This window comes from Phodopus roborovskii, unplaced genomic scaffold (genome assembly GCF_943737965.1).
Source record: "Phodopus roborovskii unplaced genomic scaffold, PHOROB, whole genome shotgun sequence".
NCBI lineage: Eukaryota > Metazoa > Chordata > Mammalia > Rodentia > Cricetidae > Phodopus > Phodopus roborovskii.
The window spans coordinates 239,465-263,379 of NW_026126415.1; the positions used below are offsets into that span (position 1 = coordinate 239,465).

Below are 23,915 nucleotides of genomic sequence, written 5' to 3' on the forward strand. Positions count from 1 at the left end.
GCATTCATTTTACCTAACCTCCTCTGGGCTTTCATTTCCTCAGCAGGAACATGATGGGAACGATGTTTATGTAGTAAGGTCCTCACAAAAATCCAAACTGACACTTAGGAAGCAGATCGCCAGGTCGCTGCGGTGCAGTGTGTTCAGACCATGGCTGCTGTGCCCTTGCTGGGTGTGAGCCACCTGATCTCCTCTTGGCTTCCAGTCAGGGCTCTCAGCCGCTGCCGCCGCTGGGGGACTAGACTGCATTCCATTTCCATTCAGAACAGCAGGGAATCGCCAAGAGTAAGTTCTGAGAGACCATGAACAGAAACAATGCCCCATAATTCTCTCACCCCATTAACCCTTCCCGAACCTCAAAATCATGGGACAGCCTAGCAAGTTTTAAGGCCTGAATAGATGTCAGGATTATGTCATTTAGCAGACTGGTAAAAGGCCCGGAAGCTGGGTGTGATCGCTTCGGCTTAGTGTCTGACATGGGAGGGAGGGAGGTAAAATGGGAGCTTGCCTTGTTCACTCTGTGCATCCGTCTGACCTGGTGGTGTCTCCGGGAATGGTGTACCTCTTCTGGAATACGTAAAAGTGGGCTGAGTGTGGAACTTCAGGGAAGGGTTTTCCCATGGATCCTAACAACCAGAGATGTGAAACCAATAGCACCAAGATCTCTAGGGACATGGAGACAAACGTCTGCCTCCTCCTTACGGACCACCGAGGACTGAGAAAACTAATCGGTTTGTTACACTTGCTTGTGAGCAAAGTTGAGGAGTGACCCCGAGCTGCCACACCACCAAAAAAACCTCACCTGACATGGTTGATAACTTCTATACTACTGCGTAGGAGTCCCTTCTTACTGAACCATCCACAGCCTGTATATTCTAGCACCTCCCAGGACCCCAAGGCCACATGCAGTTAGGGTAAAATTACATACACATGTCTAGGCTGTGTAGGAAGGAGTGGACAGAATCTAAGGCAATACTCCCGTGACCCCTCCGCCAATGCCTCCTTCCTGAAGCAGAGTTCAGGTAATAGGCTGTGTTTGGAGGGTCTCTGCAAGTAGCAAAGCTGCTCTGATGAAAATGGTAGCCATTGGGCTCAGAGGATAATGCTCTACAGTGGATATTACACAGCCCACTACATCTTGAACTTGGCTCGACAAAAATAGGCTGGGGGTTGGGAGGCAAATCCCACCTGTGGGCTTTTCAAAGAGATGGGTATGGCTGTGGCTTGGTCCCCATCCCAGCATGCCCCAACATGAAGCAAAGATTGTGACTGGCTCGGTTCATCCCGTTAACTCTTCAGGGGGTTATGAGGATAAGGCAGCTGAAGGTACCTCTAGCAAGGATCACAATCTGCCCGTTACTCACAGAGAGGACCCAGACCCCGGTGCTTTCTGTGCTTTCTGTGCAGACGAAGCCATCGTAAGCTTCCAATGTCTCAAGCTCTCGGGTCTAGCAACAGCTGGAGGTAAGCCCATGCCAGCTGTCAGCTCATGGCTTTGCAGAGGGCGGGGAGGCACATGCAGGGATCTAGGGAGTGACAATATTTCTCTAGAAAGTCTTGCTCCCAGCCTCGGTAGCCGCTGGGCTGGTGGCCCTGCTTGGCTTCAGTGTCCTCTCCCGTGTGCTGTGGATGGTTTCCCTGCGGGCTTCAGGTCAGGTTAACTACTGGCCCGGACTCTGGCCTGCTCTGTGTACTGCAGAGGGAGAAAGCCTCCCTGCGCCTGCGTCTTGTGCTATTCTGCTCTCACCGTAGCAACAGCTCTCATCCTACATGTCCCTGCTGGCTGTCTGCCCTCTCAAGGCCCACATGCAAGAAAGGAGTATAGTAAAGTGATTTACTACAGAACGCAGAGGGCTCTGCTCCTGGAGTCAACGTGCTCCCGCACTGAGGGGCGCCTGCATTTCCATGCCCGCCGCAACTCACAGAAAGAAAAGCTTTCTGTGTGTGGAGGGACCCCTGACCTCAGGGAGAACTCAGGAGGCACGGCCTCTCTCCACGGCCTCCTTTTTCCCAGTCAGCCCCGGTGCTGGTCAGAGGCTCTGATGTGATGTGACTGCGTGGACAGCGTGCGGCCACCTCGGAACGGGGCCTCCTCACAGCCTGGGTCTCCTGTAGAAGCTGCAAAGAGAGGGGGGTGGGTCTCCTGCTCAGCGGGGCACAGTTAGCCAGTGTCCTTGAGCACTGTCATGAAGCCCTATCCGAGGGGTGCCAACAGCAGAAGTCTTCTCTCTCACAGACCTGTATGGAATCAAGCTGTCAGCAGGAGCACACTCCTTCTAGAACTTTCAGGGAAGCCTCTCTCCTCGCCTCTTCCAGTTTCAGGCTGTCGTGACCTTAGTATTCCGCCTTTGTCCTCCATCTTTGTCTACCAGGCTGTGTGTACCCACCCTCTCTGTGTGCGCAGTACAGGGTGCGAGCCTCAAACTCCTTCTGCTCCAGACAATGCAGCATAAATGCCTCATAACCTATGACTCAGCCTCACTGTTTCACATCTAAGGCAAGTGTGTGTGCGTGCGTGCGTGTTATAAAGCGATCACCACAGGTTTCAGGACTTAAGGCATGAACACATCTCCAGAGCTACAGGAAATGAGTACTGTCAGAAAGATGTTCGGAATATTTTTTTGTCAGCCTGACACAAGTTGGGGCCATCAGGTAAGAGGAAACCTCAATTGAGAGCGTATCTCCAAAGACTGGCTTATAGCAAGTCTGTGGAGACATTTTCTTGATTAATGGTTGACATGGGAAGGCCCAGCCCATTGTGGGAGGGGCCATCCCTGGGCAGGGGGTCCTGGGCTCTATAAGAAAGCGGGCTGAGCCAGCCGTAGAGAGCAAGGCAGTAAGCAGCCCCTCCATGGCCTCTGTTCCAGCTCCCGCCTCCAGGTTGCCTTGAGCCCCTGTTCTGAATCCCCTTCATGATGGACTCCAAGCTACAAGATGACACAAACCCTTCCTACCTCAAGTTGCTCTTTCTTATGGTGTGCAACCCAATGCTAGAAAACCAAACTAGGATCTACGGCAAAGACATAACATAACATAACATAAGATGGCTTTCGGTAAAAACCCACTCCTATTTATGGTGTGTGGGCATTTGGCGTGTTAGAGATGAGAGAGAACATCCCTCTGGTGCTTCCTCTGAACAGACACGGGAAAAACACGGTAGGAGAGTTGATGTCTACTGAGCACCCAGCCTCCTGCGCTAACTCCTAGAATTCCATCAGCCTATTTGCTTTATTCCTCTATCAGCAGGTCAGGAAGCTTGTGACCTAACCCGACATTACCACAGAGTAGGACAGCGAAGCTGGGGTCACACCTTACGTCTGCCTCTCTCCAAACCCCTGCTTTTTTTGCCACGGTGTGTTGATTCATTGGACAGCTATAAAACTTAACAGAGAGACCACGGCAACAACAGCAAAAGAAATCAGTGAACCACTCCATTTTCTCAACCAAGCTGTTAACCTCATGGAATTTTAGGGTCAGCATGCAAATGTGCTGACTTTAAAACTCAGCCTCTCACCTAAGATGGTAACACCAAACAAAGAGGCTTGCACTTTGTAGAAAAAGCGAAAGTTACACTGACCTACCCCCAACTTCAGAAAAGAATGCAGGCTAGAGTCAGGGACATCCCGTTTAGTTATCATGCTGCGTTCCTTTATTTCTGTCTGGTACATTCCTGCAGGATCTCTTTGTCTCTTATGACATTGAGAGTTTTGAAATTATAGTCTTCCTCATTTGTTAAAAGTTGACTTGCTCATTTGTGTTTTGTATGAATCTTCCTCATTGCTCAAGTGAGATTCCGCCTTGCTCCCAAATGGTGTGTCTCCAGTTATCACAGTATTGTTCAAATCCTTTATAGTGACCAACCGGGGATGTCGCAGCATTCCATGTCAGTTCATTCTAACAGGGTCAAACTTTCCTATTTATGAAATTGATAACTTCTTCATTAAAGAAAAAAGGCAATACAAGAATAAGCAAAGGTTAACGGTGTAATACTGCCTTATGTAATGAAGAAATGTGTTCTTCACAGCCTCATCCCAGCCTGTTCCCAGTTCCTCATTAGCAAGACGGCTCCATGACCCTCTTGGGTATCCACTTCCAGAGAGAAACAGTCAGCAGAAGACTGTTAACCTCCAGTGACAGTTACAAGGAGAGTTAGAGCTCCATTTCCTGTAGGGGGCAGTGTGGCAAACTCTTCATTCCAGCCATCTCGTTTAATCCTTGCCACAGACTCTGAGATAGACTCGGTTCTTCTCTACCCCAGCCAACAAGATGAGGGGAAAGCAGCCATGCTAAGCCAGGTTTCTTGATTCCAGTCCCTTTTCACACCACCCTTGGCCCCCAGATGCGCCAGCCCTTTACTGACAGGTGTCAGTAGGAGGGTAAATGTAAGACAGCTGGGGTTCTTGGCACAGCGTGAGTCTTCCTCTCCTTTGCTGCCCCTGGGCTGCGCTTCTCTCTGCAGGGAAATGGGCTAAGAAACCTCAGCTCATAGTGGCAGCCCAAGCTCTTCCAGGGTGGGGTGGAACCCATTCCACAGAAGCTGGCTTGTGGAGCAAAGAATGGCCCCTACATCTGAATAGGGGAGGGGAGGGGGGGCTCAGAGCCTGAGAGAGCACTGGAATGTGACCTGTGGAAGCCCCGTGATGGCCCTGGCCCGTGGGGGAGGGGGGTTGCATGGACGGGGCTTGGCTTCCATCACAGAAGCTTCCCAGCCCCCCTCAGCTTCCCAGCCTCCCTTTCAGTCAGTTTGTTCTATGGAGCAACAAGTTGACATTTCTCCAGAAGACAATCCAGAGACCTGGGTGCATCGTAAACAAAGACACTGATAAAGAAGAATCTTTTCAACGGAGGGTGGGGTGGGGGATGGGGGTGCTCGTTGGGTATGGTCCTGGGGGGGGGATCTTCAATCAGAACTCAGCTATTTTTTAACACCTTGTTTTTTTTTAAATAGTTGAGGGGGCATCTAAATTCACCTGTATTGCTTCACCTGTATTCACCTCACTCTTTGCTTACATAATACTATATGAAGCCATCATCCTAGGCTTTGGGCCATGGGCAGGTTGACCGGTAGGGGTCATTGAACACAGGGCATGGTTGGCAAGGGATCTACTGACTGTCACAGAAGAAGCAATTATGTAAAGATGGACCCTAAACTGCTGTTTTAACACTTGGGTGCCACCCAAGTTTCTCAGCCTTAATTGTCATAGTAATCACTATGTTTTGAGGAAGACTGTCATTATTGTAATAATTATGCTTTTATAACATTTGTGTATTTCGCGGAAGAAATCTCCTTAGTTAAATTAGATGCCCTTACTGACTCCTTTGCTTCCTCTTTGTATTTGTTTCTGTTTGGAGGATGGTAGCACAGCCATGCCCTTTCTATAAATTATAATGGCACTTTTAGAGTTGGAAGTTAACTCAATGAACTCCCACACTCTACCTCTTTCCCTGTGAGGGCTGAGACACAGAGGGTACCCCGTGCTGGGAACTGTTTGGCCACTGAAGCCACACACAGACCGCTCAGATTCCAGGGGTGCCTCACACTGTTCAATGTCTCCGCCCCTAGCTCTTCCCACCTGGTAAGCCAAGATGGTGGTGCTAAAAAGGTGTGATACATAGGTTGAATTGATTGATATACACAAAGTACCTGGAACTGTGTCTGGCCCGTGGCAATTTCTTGGTAAGTGTGTGGGCTGTAGGTGACTTAAAAGGGTAGTTACAGCAATCCCCTTAAGATTTTCATCAAGACTTAATGAAGTAATACATTCAAAACCCTTGGAGCCATCCCAGCCCATTGTGATGACTTGGAAAGTGCTGGTGACTATTACAAATGACTCACCTAAGGTCATGTGGACAAGCCATCGGCCCAAAGCTCAAGCTAGCTCCTTCTCTGGATTCATGACAGAAAACCTCTTTTCAATTGATAGGTGCCGACATCACAGCAGAAGAAAACTAAGCTCCCTGGCAGCTGGTAGATCTTAGAGCATTGTTACTGAGTTTTTCTTACCTCGTCACCCTTTGTCAAAAATGGTGGGGGTAGTTTATTGGTGCATATGGCAAACCAACGTGTCCTTATGTCCTGTCTTCTAGTAGCAATAGAACTCACTTATCACTGGGTTTATCCTGTAGAATGTAATTTTCAACTTTGTGTTTACAAATTCAAATAATCCATAAATGCTTCTCTCTCTCTCTCTCTCTCTCTCTCTGTGTGTGTGTGGGGGGGGGGGAGTGCTTGCACGTGCATGTGAACACTCACACTTTAGAGTAAGCTAGAAAAAGAAAAGCTTCAGAGTATCATTCCCTTTCCCTTTCTGCACGAATTGCTCATTTCTCAGTCATTGTGGCGTCTACCCTCACATTTTAAGAAACCCCTCTCACATACCCTGTTGAGTTCCTGTCACCAGCTTCAACACCTCCCCTGGCTGCGATCAATGCCAGGCTGCGCTTCCTACTTGGGGTTGACTGTGAAAAGCATTTTTGCTGCAGTGAGCATAAACTCTGACACAATTACAGTTGTGAGCCACAGAGCTTGTACAATGGTAGAGAATGGGGACTAGGCTGCCCTAAGACAGAATGAAACGTGGGAATGTGGAGTGCCCGTCCTGAGCCAGAGAAAGGTCAAAGTTCATGGATTATATGGGGTCTTTGCAGGCTGGTGAAAGGGCAATTATAGGCCACAGTGCCCGGGCAGTTACAGGCCATGGTGTCTATGGGTCAGAGGGTAGAATCTGGGCCCAGCAGCCTTCAGCCGTGGTTGGGTTTCACCCATGCACCATTGGGTAAGTCACTTGCTCACTCTGAATCTGGGTTCCTTCACCCACAAATGAAAGTAATTGCAGTCCCCACTTCCTAAGGTGAGAATTAAATGGTCAGATGTGTGAAGAGTGCTCATCCCAGCGCCTGCCTAGACGGAGCATTATGTGAGGGTTTTCCACAACTGCAAATCTTACCCAGACAGTGGCACAGTCCTCCAAAGACCCCGAGAGCCCTGCAGTAACAGCGGATGCAGTGGGTTCCTTGCTGTGACGGGGAGCTGCCCTGTGAGGTAGTTTCTGCTAACGCTGGCTTTGCATTGTCCTTTCTCCAGAAGTGCACCCAAAGGTTTTAGAATCTCAAAACTACGTAAGAAATAGCAACAACAGAAAGCAAAGAACTTTTACTGCAGACATCCATGAGATCCCGGAATGTGGGTGTGGCACACATCACCAAACTCATGCACGAATCACAGCAGAGTGGGTAGTGCTAGGGATCCCTGCTTCTCACGCCAGAGTTCCACAGCAAGGGCTATATGAGGCCCCTCCTCAAAACTGTTGATGATTTAGTTTCTGACCAGGTAGCCATTATAAATTAGTGGGGGGAAATGAATTACCCAATAATTGACTGGTTGGGTAAAGTCAATTACCCAAAAATAAAATTTTAAAAATCATGTTAAGCACAGTTAAGCATTCACAAATAAGGCAATTTAAAGTTCAACAAGGAAGACCTTTCCGATCATAAATGCAAATGATGTAACTTTTTAAATGCAGTATACATAGATTTTTTTTGATTATATAAGCACTGAAAAGCTTGTTCTTAAAACCAAACAAAAATTAGCAAAGCCAAACTGAGAACTTAAGAAATAAACAGGGGATGAAGGAAGGTCAGCCTTGCTATCAGAGGAAGGATTTTAGGGTCCCTACTGCATTTGAAGCTCCTCCGGCAGACTGACACCTTGACGTAACAGAGTATAAAGGACAACAGTAGATAACTAATTCATAAATGTCCGCAAAAACTCTTAGGATAAAAGAACTGACTGTTGAAAATGACATAGTAGGCTCTTTTCACCGTAGCACTATTTGTGAAGAATATTATTTGTATGCTGTATCCTTGAGGCTGAAGCAAAACAGAATATTGAAATATCTAGTAGTGAGTAGATTATCAAATTAGCTGGGTTAAGTTCAGTTATTCACATTTTAGCCATACTTTACAAGTAATTTTAGATATTTTGACATGGTAACTTGTTTTTAATCTGGCATTATATAATCGTGTTTATATTGAAAGCAGAAAAAAAAACCCTAAACTATTTATAGTAACGTGGTTATACTGTTATGCGTAACTTGTACTCAAACCTGTTAGCTATTGTTATTTCAACATTACACTAGTTCCAAGGCCAGTGAGATTGCTCAGCAAGTAAATCCTCACCCTGCTCACCTATTTTTAGGTTCCCAAAGCTACCAAGGCTAGCACACAACCCTTTACAAAAATGAATGTAAAATTTATACTTGCCTAATTAATGAAGGACTAATGTAATATATTAACATCAAGAGTTCTACCAGAATTCAAAGGGTGAGAAACCCATTTCCATTTGGAAAAATGAACCTGAAATTGATCAATAAATACAAATATCCTATTTTAAAGGTTCTACAATTTAGGGGGGAAACCCCATCTTTTTAAGAGTTAGATTACTGACAGTGCATACTGAGGATGTTTTCTAAATTTGGAATGGCCATGTATTCATGCACTCTCAGCACGAGGGGAACTGAGGCAGGAGATTCACCAGCAGTTCAAAGCCAGTGAGTTCAAGGCAAGCCTGGCGATTTACAGAGACCCTGTCTCAAAACAAAAACAAAGCATCAAAACCCGAGGCATGGTGAAACATGCCTGTAATCCCAGCACTCAGAACAAAGAGGCAGGAGGGTTGCTGAGCAACTGAAGCCAGTCTACAAATCCAGAGTCCTGTTGTCGTCCCTCCCCCTCCCCCTCCCCCCCCAAAGGTTACATAACGTGGGAGGCTGCCTTTTAAAAAGTAACCATTTAATTAGTCGACAAATAAATAACCAAACATAAGAAAAAGGAAAACAAATATCTCCTAGACAGGCATCTTTACTTGTTCCTGAATGTCAGTCAGAGCACTCCATACTGGCTCTGAATTATATTCAAAGTTATCAGTGTTCCCCTGGCTCAGAGCCCAGGCAGGGACCATGGACTCTTCCTCACCAGCAGGGGGCAGTGTTGTCTCATGGAGCCATTATGGTGCCTCCTGAAACGAGATAAAGCCTTATTTCCTTATCAATAGTTAGGTCCTTCTAGGTTATAGAATAACTATATGGAAAGATAGAGGAATCCGAATTAGGAGAATACCGTGAAACATTCCTTTAATTGATTTTACTGCCCCATCATAACAGCCCGAGGAGGTCTCAATCACTGCCCAGACAGACATCTGTCTTCCCACTGGATCGTGTTGTTTTAAAGGACAGAGAGGCTACACCTTTGGGACCAGACTTTTGCAGAGTCCGTGGGTGCCTGAGTTTATTCAAGTTCTCCAGAGGCAACCAGTCCTATCTGAAAGAATAATCCAAGATCTGCAGATCTCTCTGTAAATGCTCAGAATGAATTCCGTCATGGGTGACTCAGTGGTGAGTTCAGTCACCCAGGGATTCTCAAAATAGAATAAAGTATCTCAAACCATCTAGTTTGGCCTCTGAAAACTAAAATGGCCTTTACCTTGACAGGATCCTTCCACAGAAAGGTCACAGCTTAATCAGTGCACATGTTAATCTGACCTCGAAGCAATTTCAACAAAATGGACTCAGTAACAGGGGCAATTGATGCTTTCCTAAGAACTCTCCAGCCGTCATTAAAACTCTAAAAGTGGAACCTTCATATATATCAAATCTGAGGAGCTGGAAGCACCCAAAACTTTGCTAAGAGCCAGTTGTATACCCGAAGCCCTAAAGTCAGCACTGGCCCTTGAGATTAAATAAACAATTTCTAATATAGCCAGAAACCAACTTTGTTTATGACCATGTAGAATAAGGAAAGAGATGATATCAAAAAATGTCTGCCTAGCCTTCCACTTTTTAGCTAACAATTAACCATTTAAAATGTCACCTGTTTTGTTTTGTGCTTACCCACAGAGTATTTAGAAAGGTCAGCACTGTCTCTAAGTTCACATCTTATTAGATGTAGCAGTCGGAAGCTACTCTGCAAAGCTGCTGTACGGTTCCTAAGCACGCAGACACTTCTCATCTGGCTGAAGGCTGCAAATAGCTCGCAGGCAATACCAAATAATACTACTTCAGCCCGGTTCTCGTTTTCCTTGATCATTACAACTTTTACCTTTATTTTCTTTCTACAACAACTGTATTGACATTAGTAATCACTCACTGAGTAAACCCCAAATCCCCTTTAAACAAAGCCCAGAAGTTAATCATGGCCTCGGGAGTAACCTACGACATGACTTTATGCTTTCCTGTTTGTGTGCAAATCAAGAGATATTTCCTGTATGTTCTCTATAACCCACAGTTAATGTTAGAAGGTTGGAATTTTAAAACACGGCTCTTTGGTTCTGAGGGTTTCGAATTATCCAGGAACTGTTTCCTTACATGTCATCTTATTGAAGCTTTTGCATAGCTCTGACCACATACTCAAAATTCACTTTGAGGGTTCAGTCCATTGTGCAGGCAAGACAGGGGAAACCATTCACATCACAGTAGTAAGAAAGTATCGTAAAGACAAGAGACCCCAAGGACCCACCCCAACATGGCTTCCCCTAGCTAGAACCTCCTAATGATCTCAGAACCTAATGGCGTCACCACTTGAATGCCAATCCCCCAACGCATGAACCTTTTGGGGCAACAAATTCTATCCAAACGGTTAACAGCGATCACTGCACAAAGCTCTGCCTAGTAGTAAAATACTACTGGGAAGCAGCAAGCCACATCGCCCTCAACATCCAAGAGGGAAAAAGCTTGGTTGCCTCTGTTGAGCATAAACAGTGTAAATTCGCCATAAAGTCTGGAAAGTAAAATAGGTTCAGAACATGTCCAGGACATCCAACTCTTCACAGATGCTCTTCTGGTCCTTCCCGCGTTTCGTGTATATACACACATAAAATGTTTTAGAACATACAGCCGACATGTGTCCACATGGTGCTTCCTGTTCCTTCACGTGTCATGTGTCCCCCACTCATGCCAGCCTCCTCCTCTGTGTGCTTTCTAGACTGCCTCTGCACGCAGCAGACATGCCAGCCTCCTCCTCTGTGTGCTTTCTACACTGCCTCTGCACGCAGCAGACATGCCAGCCTCCTCCTCTGTGTGCTTTCTACACTGCCTCTGCACGCAGCAGACATGCCAGCCTCCTCCTCTGTGTGCTTTCTAGACTGCCTCTGCACGCAGCAGACATGCCAGCCTCCTCCTCTGTGTGCTTTCTAGACTGCCTCTGCACGCAGCAGACATGCCAGCCTCCTCCTCTGTGTGCTTTCTACACTGCCTCTGCACGCACCCCTGTCTCAGCCTATCTGTTTAGGCTTCAGAGAGGCGAGGAGCGCTCAAAACATGCTTCCTGGGAAGAACGTTAGACATACAACCATGCACTAAACAGGTAGATGATAAAAGACAGATACATAATACATACATACATACATACATGGAAAGATACATAGAGGAAAGAAAGGCTGTGTGCTGGTTAATTATATAGAGTTACTGGAAGATGTTGAGTTATGATCTTCTATTTTAAAAAACAAAAACAACAAAAGAAACCCCGCCAACAACCAAACCTCCTGCCCCATTTTAGATTCCAAGGGACCATCTGCCGCTCTTTCCTTCACACCTGCTATTTCAGCAACATCTTTTCTAATTTCTGCAAACACTTCTTTGTCCCAGCTACAAGGTTAGGCCTAGGGCTCTCCACTCCCCCTGCTTTAGACTGAACATTTCTACACGGCCGCTAGGGAAGTGTCTCTCAGTTCCTAATCACTAGTTGCGTAGCATAACCTAAGCTAAACAAACTCTGAAGCTCATTTTAATCTGCCTTGTAGATCTTCCCTTCCCCCTTCTCTGTTCTTCGCTCCCAATTCCTTCTAAGCACACTTCCCGAATGGCCTTCTAGCCAAGACTACCCATCTTCAATAACAATTGAATAACAATCACCGCTGACTGCGACCTGGAACATTTCGGTCAAGCTCTAATAACTCAGATACCATTTCCTGTCACTCAGTCACTGTTACTTCTAACTGCTTAGGAGTCACCGGACAATTTCATTGTAGGAATGTTTGCCTAAAAGTCCTCTGAGAGCAATGATATTCACAACAATAACAAAAGAATAAAGTACTTAGGGATAAACCCAACCTAGAAAGCAAAAGATTTGCGTACCCCAAACCACAGTGAGTTACTAAAGTAAATTGAAGATGTTGCCAATAAATGAAAAGACGTCCTGTGTTTCCTGAGTCAGAAAATCATATCAAGGCGTCACTGCTTCCCAAAGAAGTTTGTAGATTGAGTACACTCTCTGCTGAAACTCAATGACAGTTTTACAGAAATGGACTCCCAGACATTTAAGACAATTTTACAGAAGAAAAACAAAATTAGAGGGGGGCCTCACCTCTCCTGATTTTAGAAGTTATTATAAAGCTACAATAATCAAAAAGTGTGGTACCGGCATGAAGATGGTAGTCATATAGAGCAATGGGATGGAACTGGGGGCTCAGAAATGATCCCATACAGCTATGTTTTTATTTTGTTTTGTTTTTCAAGGCAGGGTTTCTCTGTGTAGCTCTAGCTGTCCTGGAACTCACTCTGTAGATCAGGCTGGCCTCAAGCTCATAGAGGTCTGCCTGCATCTGGGATTAAAGGCATGCACCACCACCATCTGGCTTGATTAGCTAATTTTTAAGAAGGGGCTAAGATCACTCAGTGATGATCTTCAAAATAGAATGCTTGAGAAATTAGATAGTCATAGGAAAGGAGGATCTTAGACTCTCACCTTACAGCATATCGGAGACCCAATCATAATGCCCAGAACCATAAAACTCTCTTTAAAAGGCCTAAAGAAATCCATCTAGCAATGGATTTGGTAGTGCTTTCCTGGATATGATGTCAACTGTACAGGTAACGAAAAAGAAACATAGACGAACTGAATTGAAAGACGCTATTAACAGTGCCAACAGGAAAGCCATAGAGTATGAGAAGATGTGTATGCACCAAACATCTCATACAGGAGTTAATATCAGTAATAGAGTTCTTCATATATCCCTACAAGACGGCACCACAAAACAACAACAGTCCTATTCCAACGTGAACAAAGGATTCTAACAAGCCTTCCCCCAAAATTCCTCCAAAAACAGAGGGACAGGGACAGCCAAGGATACATGAAAAGTTGTTCAACATTGCCAGTCATTAGGGAAATGTAATTTAGAACCACAACCAAATACTGCTTCATACTGGAAAGGATGGCTGTTACACATAATAATTCATTTTCACACATAAGTAAGTACAATGCGATGTGGGGAGCTAGAAGCTGTGGGCAGATACGGTGATAAAAAACGATAAAGCTGCCTTGAAAAATAGTGTCCAGGTAGGGGGTTTCCATCGCTGTGGCAAAATACCATGGCCAAGAGCAACTTGAGGGAAGCATTTACTTCATCGTGAAACCCTCAGGTCACAGCCCATCACTGAGGGAGGTCAGAGCAGGAACCCGGGAGCAAGAAGTCAGAGAGTCAGAGAGAGGCCATGGAGGAGCGCGGCTTACCGCCTGTTCCCCATGGCTTGCTCAGCCTGCTTCTGTGTATAATTCAAGACCGCCTGCACAGGGATGGCACCACCCATCATGGGCGGGGCCCTTCCACATCAATCCTAAAACAAGACAATGGCCTTAGACTTGCCTACAAGCCCATCCTATGGAGGCATTTTCTCAACGGACAGTCCCTCTTCCCAAATGACTCTAGCTCGGGTCAAGTTGATGCAAAACTAACCAACACGAACATCTGGTGGACTGTTAAAAGCTGAACATAAGAACAGTAATCATGATCGGCGGTTCCACTTCTGAGGGCATGTCCAAGAGAGCTGAAAGCAGCGTCAGCAATCTGTGCACACATGCTCACTGCAGCATTACTCACAGAGGCCAAGAGAGCAGCAGAGAAAAACCAAGTGTCCATGGAAAGATCAACAGAGAACAGAGAAAAACCAACTGTCCATCGACAGATCAACAGAGAACAGAGAAAAACCAACTGTCCATCGAGAGATCAACAGAGAACAGAGAAAAACCAACTGTCCATCGACAGATCAACAGAGAACGACCAAGAAAAACCAACTGTCCATCGAGAGATCAACAGAGAACAGAGAAAAACCAAGTGTCCATCGACAGATCAACAGAGAAGGGCAGTATGGTCGGTTCACGTATAGGAGAAAATACCACTCAATATTCAAAAGGAAGGAAAATCAGATACGCATTCCTCCATGGATGAGCCTTGAAGACACTTTGCTGAGGGAAATCATCTAGTCACAAAGAGGCAAATACTGTTGATTCACGCAGATTAAATAAAAGAAGAAGAACCTAGAGTCACATTCACAGTGTCGTGCTTTCTGGGGGCTGGGCAGGAAAACATGGGGCTACTGCTTAATGGGACAGAGTTCTGGAAAGAGAAAAGGACTTGGAGAGGGTGGCGGTAGTGGTTATGCGATGCTACAAATGCCTTAAGGCCATAGAACTGAATGGCTAGAAATGGGTAAAACGGTAAAATGTATATTGTGCGTGCAAACTACCTAGACCACGATCTTGACCTCATGGAACTCTCTCCAGAACAAACCCACCTACTCTCCTGAACCACTCATGAGACACAAATGAAAGCCACTGCCTCTCATTCTAGCCACTCTCAACATCCCCAGCCTCCTCCAGTCACATTTAACCCACAGGCTAGAGATCTCAGTAGACACTGATCCGTGAAGGATGGGAGGGCCCTGTCACCTCCTCCGTATGACTACAGTCAGTTTCTGCTAGTGCGTTGAACATCAGTTCCTGTGGGCTAACATCCGTCTGACACCTTGTGCCCTTTGCTAACGTACCTCTGCCCTCACTGTCCTTGCTCAGAGCTCCCCCACAGACTGAAAAGAAAACCGAAGCTCACCCACAGATGGTACAAAACGGCAAGCCAGGAGAACAAACTAATAAAGGAACATATCGGCATATGCAAATGTTCCAGAGACACTGTTGACCTAAGTAAGGGGTGCTGTTCAGGTGTTAAGCCCTCTGCTTCATCTATATTCTTCTTAGACAGCTTTCCATGTAGAAGCTGCCTGCAGGCTTCTGAGAGAGAGAGAGACAGAGAGACAGAGAGAAAGCGCGCACAGCGCCCTCAACCACCCCAGTTAGATATGCTTGCTTTTTACAAACTCTAATCGGGTCACAGCCCTGAATACGTCACCTTGGCCACGATGATGCAAAATCTTAATAGCTTCGTTCCAGGTCACATGCCCCACCTCTAGAGCAGGACAAACTAATCCACTGAAGCAGCTGTTTGTCTGAAAGAGAGTGCTCAGAGTAAAGCCAGCATCGGTGGTGTGAGGGGAGGTTGAGTGACAGAGAGGACAGCGTCAGCCACCTGCCCGTGAGTCCCAGTAGGTAGTTCACAGATTCAGACATGCTGCACATTAAAGGCGACATTCCAACCCTCCTGACTAAATATTTAGGGTCCCAATCTAGGAGGCTGTGCAGTTCACACTGTGATGAAGGTGCTGTCGCTACCTTATCACACTCAGTCATGAACCGAACAGGAACACGCTATTACATAGCACATAGTCTACAAAAGCCCACAGTTGAATCTGGCTTGATGGTATTCACCTGTAATCTCAGCACAGGGGAGACAGAGGCAGGAGGATCGTCTTAAATTTGAGACCAGTCTGGTCTACAGAGTGAGTTCCCGGCCAGCAAGAGCTACATAGTGATGCCCTGTCTCAAAACAGAAAGAGACAGAAAGCTCCATGGTTCTGTTGTTACCTCTTGCAGCTCCCTGAGCCAATCACAGTCCTCCTGCCAAGGTACCCTCATCAGCATCTTTGAATGTATAGCTGAAAGCAGGTTCATCTCTTAGGCCGGGGCCCTACTTCTTACGCCCAGAGACTGGGAGTCACCATAACAAAATTCCAGACTTATGTGAAGATTTGTCATGAGTTCTAAGTGATATATGGCTTCTTTGATAGCCATAATTGAGAGAACCCCTTTTAAACATATGCCTCAGACATGAAATGCTATCTAAAGAAGCCAAACTTCTAAGTGGAGCAATAGTCATATGATGCTTACTAAATGCCAGGCTGTTCCTGGGCACACAGGACTCATATCAATGCGGTGTCACCCCACACAGATTCCTAGGGGAGGTAGTCACTAGTGTTGCCAAGATCACTTTCATTTTACAGACAATGAAACTGAAAGCCAGGTGAGGGTGACTGACCCACGCTTCCAAGCAGCTGTGCAAGCATAGCTTGTACCGACGGCATCTGGCTCCAAAGTCATCAGACCGAGCACACACGGGTGTTTTCAAGACACACACCCTTCACCCAGCATGCAAATGAGCCTGCTTCAAAATACAAAGCACAAAGCCAAGCGTGGACAAGTTAGAAAGCAGTCACTCACTTTACAGAACAATGTCATCGTAAGGGAGCCATTCTCAGTGACAAGCTTGCCCTGTACCTGGTTTACTGGTTAAAAGTCATTAATGGTTTCTCAGAAATACGGGGACAGAGGAACTAAGCCAAAACTTAGTACTTGTGCCAGCTAAAGTTCAAAGAACCGAAAAGCCTGGTGTCCACACTAGAAGAAGACAACGTTAAGACTGTTGAGATTCCTCCTCTGAACATCAGTTACACTTGGAGAAAACGCCACTGGGGGCAGCTGTAACAGGGGACCTTGGCACAGCCTCCTTCCAGGAGTCCCCACGTGAGAATTGCCTCCTAGCCCTCTGCACACCCCGGGGTCACCTGACGCAGTCTGTTGTCACCCTTGGCAGCAAAATCTGTTGGATCAATCCTTCACAAAGGTGCAGAGGCGAACAGGTGGCTACCTCATTCAAAGAAGTTTATTCAATCTTAGTTCTTCTAGAAATAGCTTCTATGCAAACCCAGGTGGTTGAAAATGAACAGACTTAGCTGGGCAGTGGTGGCGCACGCCTTTAATCCCAGCACTTGGGAGGCAGAGGCAGGCGGATCTCTGAGTTCCAGGCCAGTCTGGTCTACAGAGTGAGTTCCAGGACAGCCAGGGCTACACAATGGGAACTCTGTCTTGAAAATAAAAAATGAGAGAGAGAGAGAGAGAGATCCAAATATAAATCAACAGTTGCACAGCAGTGGAGAGCAAATACTCATCTTACAGATGAAGGACAATGGTGGTGGACAGATTATGAGGGGCTAAGTGAGAGCCAGCTCCTGGTTGAAAGGGGCAGCTACTGCCAGAGGCTGATTGAGGGGCAGCCCATCTTTCCTTTCCCAGCTGCCAGTGCCTCCCTCATGCAGCAAGAGGGTGAGGGCATCTGGAGAAGATACAGTCAGCAAAGAAGAGGACCGGAAAAGAGGAGAGAATCTCCAGAAGAGAAAGGAGGGGAAGCATAATGCTTCTCCCAGTGGATGTTCTAGGAAGACAGGCCATGCGCCCACGGATGTAGCGCAGTTCATAGAGGCACACGCTTTCAGTCACCAACATCTGCATGAAACCAGTCAGGGTAGCCCACATCTGTAGCACCAACACTCAAGAGGAACAGAAATCCAAGGCCAACCTCAGCTATTCAGAACGTTCGAGGCCAACCTGGGGGACACGAAGCCCTGCCTCTAAAACAAGGAGCAAAAGCGAAGAACATTAATTAGGATGTTTCAGGTCTGGCAGAGTAGACGGGCCCCAAGGGCAGGGCCTTCTTCCTCACTGCTCGCTCTAATTTTGGGAAACCCAAATGCCTAAAGAGTCATAACAGGTCAAAGGGTGCCTAATTAAGGCTCCTTACCAACACGTGGTGTTGCCAATGCCCCCAGTCGCCCACTCTTCCTCAGAAGTGTCCAGGGAGCGTTTGGCCAGGCTGACTCAGCCTCTGCCGGATTCGCTGGGGTGGGAGGGTTAGTGAATCGCCTGTGTGGGTGAGAGTTTGGACTGAATTCACTTCCACCCGCTAACAGAATCTGTTTGATTCATGGAGGTGACTCATCTGAGGAGGTTGACCTGACCATGGTGTATCAGGCGGCATCTAACGGAGATGTCAATGCTCTGACTGCCGTGATTCGAGAGGACCCGTCCATCCTGGAATGCTACGACAGCGAAGGTGAGATGTCTGTGCATTGCTTTTTAAAACCAGGCTGCAATGCTTTACTTCTCAGGGATGGTCTTTGGAGATGAGCCATACAGTTGACATCCTTTTTGACTGGCCAAGTGATAGTAGAGGTACCTGGCCAGTGGTTCCGTGTAGTGCCCCTTGGCATTTCTCTGCATAAAGGTGTTAGACCCAGACCCTCAGCATCTTGCTTCACGTGGAAATTAGATTTTAAAAAAATGGGGTAATAATTAAGACAGAGCTAGCCGATAAGAAACAAGTAACTGGCCAACAGCATTATATCTCGGTGTGTTAATTGGGGCTGGTGCTGCGGTGGGTCCAGGCCAGCAGGGAAAACCTACTCCTTACATTTCTCACTGGAATTTGGAACGTACCAAATAGGCTTACCTCGCTGGCCAGAGAGCCCCAAGTATATGACTGTCCCCATCTTCCCAGGGCCAAGATTACAAGCACAAAACATCGTGCCTGGCTTTCTTAAGTGTGTTCCCACTATCCTACTTAGATCCCTGTGGTTGCACAGCAAGCACTTAAGGTCATGAGCCTTCTTTGACCACCAGTATTTGTAGCAATTGTCTAAAAAGAGATGGTGAATTTAGAAGAAATGGGTGTGGTGCAAGGGTAGGTGTCATTGTCCTTTGGAGAGCAGAGGATTTGGCTCATAGGAAGACAGCATGGTGGTATCTCCCCCTCTATTCTTTCTAAATGCAACTACAAACCCTGATATGAAAAAAAATAACTCTGGAAAACAAAGAGAAAGTGATGCATTGACTAAGTCCTGGGATCTGAGGACTGGCATGGTGGTGATTTCTCTGGATCATCTTTTTGTCTTACACATCCCAGGGTTGGGGATGAAGGAGCTGGTAACACAGAATGCCAACAGATATGAACAATAGAAAAGTTCCTGAAAACTTGCATTATCTAGGCAAAACACCAGGATCAACAATGTGAAAATACTGTTAAAAAGAAACTCTATGTACTAACGCATGGCTTCACAAAGAGAGAATACTTCCATCATTGGTCTTATCAGGAATAAACCAAGGGCATGAAACTACCACAATGGACAGGAATACGCACACTTAGTGAGTGTTAATAAACTATTTTAATGTAAGCTACCATAAATCCCTCTAGTATGAAGTAGACAATTTGAATATTCCTATAACTATTTAAGAAATTAAATTCATAATTTAAAGATTCCTCAAGAGGAGTACATTCAGCCCCAGATGATCTTACAGATTTCTATAATTCGTTTATTTATCTGTTACTTGGATTTATTTTGTGTGTATGAGTGCTTACATGTTTGTGTATCACATGTGCACTGTCCACAGAGGCCTGAAGAGGGCGCCAGACCCTCATAACTGCAGTTTCAGAGGGTTGAGAGCGGCCATGTGGCTGCGGGAGCCAACCCCAGGTCCTCTAAGAGCAACAAGTGTTCTTAATCACTGAGCTGTGAGATGTCTCTCCCGACCCTCGACAGGTGTTTAAGGAATAATCAGCCCTAATTTTTTAAATGATTTCTTTCAAAAAGAGAAAAGCAGAAAATACTTCTTAGCTGTATTTATGAACTAGAATTACACTAACATCAATACCAGATGTTTTAAATCCCTGCATTTAGCAACTGTCCTCATAAATACAGATGAAAAAAAAAGACAACATATGAATTCATGAATATATGAATTATATCATGATCGAGTCTTTGAGAAATATAAGGATATGACAATACTTAACAAACCAACAAAAGTCTCCTGAACTAGCTGGTTAACTAGCAGGATAAAGAAGGAAAATCATGTAATCATATTAATTGGCATGGAAGCATTTGATGAAATTCAATACACATCCTTACTTTTAAAAAGCAGGAAACAGAATGGAGAGGAGCTTTCTCAGTATGACAGAGATCAAGGCCAGGCGAGCTAAAATGCAAGAGTACAAGGCTATGCTGGGTAACTTAGCAAAGCTCCATCTCCGGTTTTCCAGTCTAGATCAGTGGTTCTCACCCTTCCTAATTCTCTGATGCGCTAATACAGTTCCTCGTATTGTGGTGACGCCCACCATAAAATGACTGCTGCTGCCACTTCATGGCGTTCTGAATCATAATGTAAATATCTCTATTTTCTGATGGTCTTAGGCAACTCCAGTGAAAAGGTCCTTTAATCCCCAAAGGGGTCACGACCCACATGCTGAGAACCAGTGGTCTAGAGGAGCAGTATCACTGTTGTTAAAGGATGAATGTTTTGACTCTGAGGTTAGGAACACAAGAGGCATGTCCACTCTTGGCACCCATATTCAATGCAATATAAATTCAAAAGGCCAGGGGCAGACGGCAAGGAGAGGAAATCTCTTACATACGTAAGAGAACAGCAAAAATGTCTGCTTTTTGAACAACTTAATTGTCACCATAGACCACCCTAAGGTGAGAGTTCAGAGGTCACAGGTACAAGATGAGTACATCGACCTGTGTACTAGCAACTAGTATATAGAAAACAAAATTTAAAATACAATACTGTTAAAAGGAATTCATTAATAAACAAGTACATATATATACATACATATACATATATCATATGCAGAACACATAAAATACCAATGAGATAAATATAAGAAAATCTAAATAAATTTCATGGTCATGGAAAACAGTATAATAAACACATAATATTTATATAGGATTAACACAATTTCTAAAAGTAGACAGGTCACAACTCTGTCAAAACCTGACAAGGGGTGTGTGTGTGTGTGTGTGTGTGTTTACACAGGCACACTCACAAGCAAACATGCAGAGGCAAATTTCTTTTCAAACAGAAAAAAAAACCTAGTATTTGTATTTGTAGCAATTTCCTCTCAGCTATTTACATCTTGGAGGGAAGTTCTTAAGGTATAAGATGTCTAAGAGGAGTTGGAATATTCTATCCTGGAGGAACTCTCCTTTAAGTTAGGGGGGAAAAAAACCTCAAAAGCTTTAGGAAGTCCCTGAAACTGACCAGATGCACTAGGCCCCTCCCTCACCAAGCATATATAAGCAACAGGAACTGATGAGGAAAACTCTCAGACTAGCCAAGTCACCTAAAAGAGAAAGGCCAGCTCACTCCAGCTGAGCTGCCTGAAAGAGATGCTCCACATTATTGTTCTCTGAATAAACTTATATAGAAAGTACAATCTCAAAACTGATATAAACTAGTCAGGCAGAACATACACTTTCACAAAAAACAGTTTGCAAAAATCTATTTGCTTTATTTACTGAATATCTCAGATTCACAAATTGCTTCCTTTTCTTATCCATTTGTCCTTCCCCTTCTAATGGTCATAACTCAGAAAGGACGGCTGCTGGGTCACCAGCTGCCTTGTTCAGTGAGAACGGCAGTCCAGACATCCATCCATTCTCAGGGCTCTCCGTGGACCACAGCTGGGTCACCCAGAGAGAACCACAATCTCACCGTGGGTCTCCAGCTCAGTAGAATCCAAGTATGCCATTTCGGCAAGGGGCTGGATCTAAGCTTGGTCTCTTGGACTGAAGGAATGTGACATTCCTTGCTTGTACCAACAGACCCACAAAGTTAAACAAAATGGGTCCATTCATCTCTATTTTTATTCAGAAAGAAAACACACTGGAAAAAAATGCCATTGGCTGTATTGATTCAGAAAGAGAAGGATTCAGTGAGGTGAATCCTACTGAGAATCTGTGGAGCCCAAGGCTACCATCAGCTTTACCACCCACATGTGCTGAACTTGTCTGCCTGGGTGGACCAGAAGCTATTCCGGATTCTTCTGTACTTCCGCTTAGTCAAGATAAACTTACCTTAGTCAAGATAAACTCACATCCCTGAGGCAACAACAGCCAGTTTTGGCCATCTGCCCAAAGTGTTTTAGCTCACCAGCAATCGCAGACAATTGAGCAGGAGGAGAGGGGAGACTTACAGACGGTTGCAGGAAGGGAGGTTAGAAAGAAACCAATACTTATGCAACCAGAAGCCATCATCTTCCTCTCCCTTCAGCCCCACAGAATCCAGCAGCTGGATCTCTGTTACAGAAAAGCAAAATAAATGAATGAACAGACAAGTGGGCTGCTCAGAAATCTCGAAGGTTAAACGCTGGTAAAGGCTGCTGAAATGTCTTATTCCAGGGTGCACACCCTTGATGCACGCCGTCTCTGGGCGTCAAGTGGACACGGTGAAACTGCTGTTGAAGATGGGCGCCAACATTAATACCCAGGATGCTTATGGCCGCACCAGCTTATGCCTGGCAACCTATCTGGTATGAATTTATGTTTGTTAATGGGGCTACAGAACAAGGAACCTAAAAATGTCGTGTGGATGAGGCTCGTAGAACGGTGCCCACGGGCTGACACAGTAGACCAGGGAAAGCAGGACTTCCGGCTTCCCGGATTATCTTCAAGGCTTGCTTGAATCCTTCACGAGCTGTGGAGAGGTGGTGTGGCCACCAGGGAAATGTTTTCTCTTTCTATCTCAGCACCAGAATTTCACCTGGGACATTTCGGGCCCTCTAGATCTTTCTAAGAGGGCTGATATAAATAACCCCCAGAGGGTGGTAATGATTTGAATATCCAGCTAACAGCATTGGGGTGGGTTTACATGGAGATTAACTGAGTGGAAGCTTCAGGCTGAAGAATGTGAGAAATGGTGAGAATTGGGAAGAGCAAGAGGGCAAGGGCGTAGGTCACAGGGCAACGCCAAACGAAGGACTTGGCTCATAGCGAGTGCTCACGTTAGAAACTCTAATGCCATCCCTAAGTTCAGCATGGCCCAACACAGAAGCAAGGCTTGGCTAAGACTCACTGCACATCCACTCAGCTGTCCTTTGCGATCCTTCTGGGGTCTCCCGGGGCTGGCTTAAGTCCCTGTGACACAGGCCTACCCACCAGGAGAGGGACAATGCTTTTCTCCTCCAGCACCATGGTGCCACCCTGTCACATGTGCTCCCTCTTACATTTGTCACTGCTGCCAGTGGGTAGCAGTGGGTTCACCCCAACCCAGCCCTCTACGGCGGCGTCTCACTGAGGTGAAAACGCTTCCCTTCCCCAAACACGGCCAGCCCTTCCCGCCACAATTCACAGTCTGCAAGGATGCATTGCTCAATTCCCACAGAGATTTTTCTCCTTCCCTAAAGCCCTAAAACAAATCTGGGCAGAATATTTTGAAGGGTGGTCCACAGGACTCTTGGAGCAATATCCCTTAGAGGTCTTGTTTGCAAGGCAGGTTCTGAGGTACACTAAGGTGTCTTAGTTGGATGCCCTCTTGAGTGTGGTGGGACGGAGGGGGGGGGAGTCTGCAGGTTAAACTAACCTCCCTGGAAACCTTTGTCCACTTGAGTTGAAGCCCACTGCTCTGTGTGTGCTAGCCGAGTGAGCTTCCACGTCTCAGACAGGTGTACGTCCTCCCTCTCAATTACCTCCCTTTGTAGCATAACGGCTCTTGCTACAAACCTTTTTTGTGTCTGACCTAAAGAAAAGCAAACATCTAGATTAAGGGGCAGAAGGGAGGGGTGGAAATGGTCTCCAAAGCCGATCAACACCAGACTCTTTAATATGGCGGAAACAAATCATATGTCCTTTAAAAGTCTAAAATTCAAAATTTGAAAGGACCGGAAGGGAGCGCTCCTCCAAACATCGATTACGAGGGGCAACTTGGATCCTAGAGAGTAACATCTTGGCAGGCAGCTCTTCCCATTCTGAAGGGCTGTGTGACATGACACCAGATAGGAAGGCCTTCTTACCTGTGGCTGGGGTTCTCCAGCCAGGACCCCTCCCTGTCTGCTGAGGCTCTGGGGAGAGGGGCATCTAGCAACACCTAGACTTGATCATTAAGAGAAACTTGGTAAAGGAGACAGGTAGAAACTGGTTCTCAACTCA

At 45.9% G+C, this 23,915-nt stretch overlaps 1 protein-coding gene across 1 annotated transcript in view; it reads left to right on the forward strand.

Moving 5' to 3' along the window:
* The window catches only part of Ankrd55 (ankyrin repeat domain 55), a 156,412-nt gene that overhangs the window by 2,101 nt on the left and 130,396 nt on the right, over nt 1–23,915 (forward strand). Inside the window, exons 3-4 of the mRNA XM_051183054.1 lie at nt 17,927–18,049; nt 22,170–22,300. Of these exons, the coding sequence (XP_051039011.1) occupies nt 17,927–18,049; nt 22,170–22,300 (254 nt within the window). The remainder of the gene's footprint in view (nt 1–17,926; nt 18,050–22,169; nt 22,301–23,915) is intronic.